This window comes from Agrilus planipennis, unplaced genomic scaffold, assembly GCF_000699045.2.
Source record: "Agrilus planipennis isolate EAB-ADULT unplaced genomic scaffold, Apla_2.0 scaffold94, whole genome shotgun sequence".
Lineage (NCBI taxonomy): Eukaryota > Metazoa > Arthropoda > Insecta > Coleoptera > Buprestidae > Agrilus > Agrilus planipennis.
The window spans coordinates 617,399-621,675 of NW_020439120.1; the positions used below are offsets into that span (position 1 = coordinate 617,399).

Consider the following 4,277-nt stretch of genomic DNA (forward strand, 5'->3'; position numbering starts at 1 on the left):
TGATTTTGTGAATATATCTAGAATTAAAAATGTGACATGGAATTTTATGTTAGGATGGTATGTTGTTAATTTGGAATACCGAAAGAGAGCATAATTTGGAATTAATTAGATGTTATTTTAGTTTATTTTAGTTAAAAAAGATTGATTATCTAAAGATCTAAAGACTATAAAACTGTTACAAAGATAAAAAAATCTATTAGTTTCTAAGGAAAAGTGTTAGGAAATGCCAAAACAAAAATGTGAATACAATTTGGAATACTATATTCCATTTATAATTAATTAGCTTTTCGGTTTGTATGTTTTGTCAACCAACAAACAAAAACAAATTTATAAAATACTCTCACCTAATTTAGAATACCAATTTTTGCTGGAATAAAAAAAAATTATATCTGTGTTCTGACTGATATATGGTGTACACACTGTGTACTGTACAAAGTGTACTGTATAATGTACCAATTATAACACAGTGGATTTCATTTATCACGACTTTGGTTATAGCGACCATTTTGTTAAACTATTTTTGTGATCTAAATCTAAATCTACCTCGACTATTTTTAGCTCCTGTTTCTGCTTCTAATATATTTCTAACTACCCTTCATGCCTGATAAGGTTTACTAATTCCTTATTGACTTCCACAGAAAGCTCTGCTCTCCTATTCTTTCTAATACCTCCTCACTACACTTGCCTCATTTTAAATAAATTCAGTACCCAAAATTCGCTTTTCAAAAACATTATTTCCTTTTTTCAGTAAGGCGCATAAAAAAGGACAAAAAGAGGGTTTAACTGTGTATCTGTTTCATTGAAAAATAGAAGGTTAGAAATGAAGAGGTATTAGAAAGAATAGGAGAACAGAGGACTCTGTGGAAGTCAATAAAAAATAGGCGAGATAGGTTGGTAGGACACCTCAGGCATGAAGGTCTAGTCAGAGACAGAAGTTAGGAGGGGTAAAGTTAGACCTAAATTAGATTACTGTTCGCAAATAGTNCTAGCAACATCGGGAACCTCTATTTTATTTAAATTATTATCATTAGTGAGCTATGGTATATTCTTAGGTTTATGAAAAAACGGAATGACGTTCCGAATGTTTCTATCTTTTACCTTTGATAGTTAAACGTAATCAAATTCAAACTCGAATCATATTGGACGATTTGTAATCGAAAGAGAGGTTAAATCTTTCCGTCGCTGGAGTAAAATGACGTAAAACGATAAAGAAACGAAAACAGTGTAATGTGCTGGTAATAAATTTAGATACCGATATAAAACATTCGCATATTTATCGTGCATTGTCTGAGATACAGATGAAAACCACAAATTTTTGGGAATAAAAGAGTGACAAACGGCGAATAAATAAAGTCTCGTCGGGTAGTTTTCAGGCAACGTGAACAGGGAGGGTTGAAAGTGTATATAAACAGCTTATTTTACGGAGGATTAACTTTTATAATCTGTTGACAGAAAGTCTTTGCATTTTCGGAGACAGGTCGGGTCTCGCGGTTCAGCCCATTGTCGGAGATTTGGGGCAATTTTTGGCATGCGCGCGGGCGGGAAGGGCCGGCAATCCGTGCTTTTAAAACTTCCTACCGAACACTTACAACTTTCTTATTAGATTCCAGCGTTAAAATCTCCCAGATCCCGAGAAGGAAACTCTTAAGATCTAGTTAAGATGTACCTATCGGTCAGCCGGTATTCATCTTTTAATTTCCCAAATGTAGTTACAATATACAACGACATTTTAACTTTTAACTCAAGAGACAGGAACAGAATTAATTGAAACATGACTGGCAAACCAAAAAAATGAACTGATCTATATGTACAGAATTGGTTGAAATTGATATAGTTGATTCTTCCACAATATTTTTTTTTTATTTTATACGTGTAACTGCTCGGAAGGTAGAAGAATCTCCAATATTCATGGCCTATACGTGAGCTATCACGAACGATTGGAATTGTACCTACTCTTATAAATAAAACATCTTAATAACGACCCGACTTTTTAACAACCCAAATCACTGTAGGTACAGATTACAGATACCTATATATTATACGCACTGTTAAGANCCGACTTTTTAACAACCCAAATCACTGTAGGTACAGATTACAGATACCTATATATTATTATATTATTATAAATAATAAATATTTTTTGAGTTCCTAAATCGATAATGTTTTAATGTTAATCGTAGTGCATCATTGGTGAACACACGATATTGCAGTTTCCGTCGCCATATTATTGGTTACTAGCTCATCATATATCTCTGTGGCACTGATTCAAATAGTCAAATATCCATTTAAACCGTATTTAACAAAATAGCAACAATGTAAAAAACGTTTGCTACTATTTATATAACACTCAAAATGGTATTTCAGTATAGTTCTCATGAAATTTCACTAGAAAGATAATTCTCATGAAATTTCAATGGAAAGGTAGTTCTCATTTTATACATAACTAAACAAGATTCAACGTTTCAATTTAGCAGAAAAAGACGAAACTGTCTTTCCCGTTTTACCTTACCTCTTCCACTCCGCCCGACGAACCTCAAATCATTGAATTTAGCCACCTGATTCTTCATAACCGCAGTCGAGTTTCTAAGTTCTGCACAATAGTTTTCATCATTACCCGCCCTCACTGTCACGACGGTTCCGTCACCGATATCCCCCAAGGCGACCACTTTGAATGCAACCGGTAGAGTTTTGTTCGATCTCCAATGAGGAGGTAGAACCGTACAAACAAACAGGGGGCTGCCCGTCCTTATAAGTTCACCCGGGTGTTCGGCGAGGAAATCACTTAGGGTTCTTTCCGCCAAAATGTCAGAGGTCATCTTTGTGTAGGTCTCATTTATCAAATTTGTGCCTTCAGGAGACGACGCTGCACCTGGAGCGGTTTGGGAGGTAGTAGTCAAATGCATGGTTGATGTGTTCCAATCACCAAACATTCAGTAGAACCCAACGTTTGGTCAAGTACCTGTGAGTTTATTTTAAAGGCAAAGGTTGTAAAATAACTCGGAATCAATGTTCACCTAAAAGGTAACGCTTTATTTTCTTTCTAGATGTTCTTTTTGAGATGACAGGTTTATTATGCATAAACCATTTTAATTTTATTCATATTGATTAGTTTAATTATTATCTTAATGCGGGGAATTTACTTCAGCGGGCAATATTGTGTTTGCATTTGCACGATGTATTTTCCAAAAGTGATTTCCATGTTGATATCGGTTTCACCCCATCGATAGGCTTAGTGCCGCACGANATTTTAATTTTATTCATATTGATTAGTTTAATTATTATCTTAATGCGGGGAATTTACTTCAGCGGGCAATATTGTGTTTGCATTTGCACGATGTATTTTCCAAAAGTGATTTCCATGTTGATATCGGTTTCACCCCATCGATAGGCTTAGTGCCGCACGACCATCGGCGATTTTACATCACGGGGGTAGCATGTTACACATCCGACGGTTGCCCAGCAACCGGTGACGTAGTGTCAACACTTTTTCTGAATGAAACTTTTATAGGGGTGGGGTGAAAAAATCCGTCAGCACCACTACGCATTATCGTAATAAAAATGTGCACATGTTGAAGCGATAGAGCCGTCAGTTCTCTTTCACCCTGCGGCATTATTGGTACTTTTTTTCGCGGCACATCACAACTTTTTCACTTCACTGCACTTTCATTTCTCGTTTATTCAGCGCATCCGCAGGCAATGCAAACATGTATTTTGTGTGTACGTGTATGTTATCTTTTCATTTTGATGGATTTGATGCATAAGTTTCGAAAGCCTTGTGGTTTCGGAAACAAAGTTGTTAGTTTTTAGAAAGGATCGCTGTAGGTAATAGATAGATGATATTCTATCGCGTGTTATGTTGATGAACGTTTAATGCTTAAATGTCTATAACCGTTTTGATTACAAAAGACTCAAATAACGACTATGCCACACACGCTGAAAGTTTACGCACATGGTAAACAAAACCGAACTTTCCACTTACAGCGCGAGTAATAACGTGTCGAAGGGAACTCGAAAGTTCCTGTTTTGTTAGTCACTCAAGTGTTTCTAAATCAGAATTCGTGTGGGCTACTAAAGCTTGTAGGGACATTGCAATCACGCACTAAACACAGTTCGCGTATATATGACGTACAGAAGTTTAAAAGCGGCTTCCACCGCGTTCCTCTGTCCTTTTCCCGCGCCAAAAGCGCTACCCTGGCATTCCACAACGTATTTCTATACTCCAACTCTTCGCCAGTTTCATAAAGCAGAAGTTTGGTTGAACAAGCTCGATGCTTTAA

The 4,277-nt window shown here is 36.3% G+C and overlaps 1 protein-coding gene across 1 annotated transcript in view; it reads right to left on the bottom strand.

The window, feature by feature from the left end:
- LOC108738268 overlaps positions 1 to 3,207 on the bottom strand; it is a 70,796-nt gene extending 67,589 nt beyond the window's left edge. Inside the window, exon 1 of the mRNA XM_018471629.2 lies at positions 2,510 to 3,207. Coding sequence (XP_018327131.1) covers positions 2,510 to 2,930 — 421 coding nt within the window. The 5' untranslated portion in view covers positions 2,931 to 3,207. The remainder of the gene's footprint in view (positions 1 to 2,509) is intronic.
- Positions 3,208 to 4,277: the final 1,070 nt, after the last annotated feature.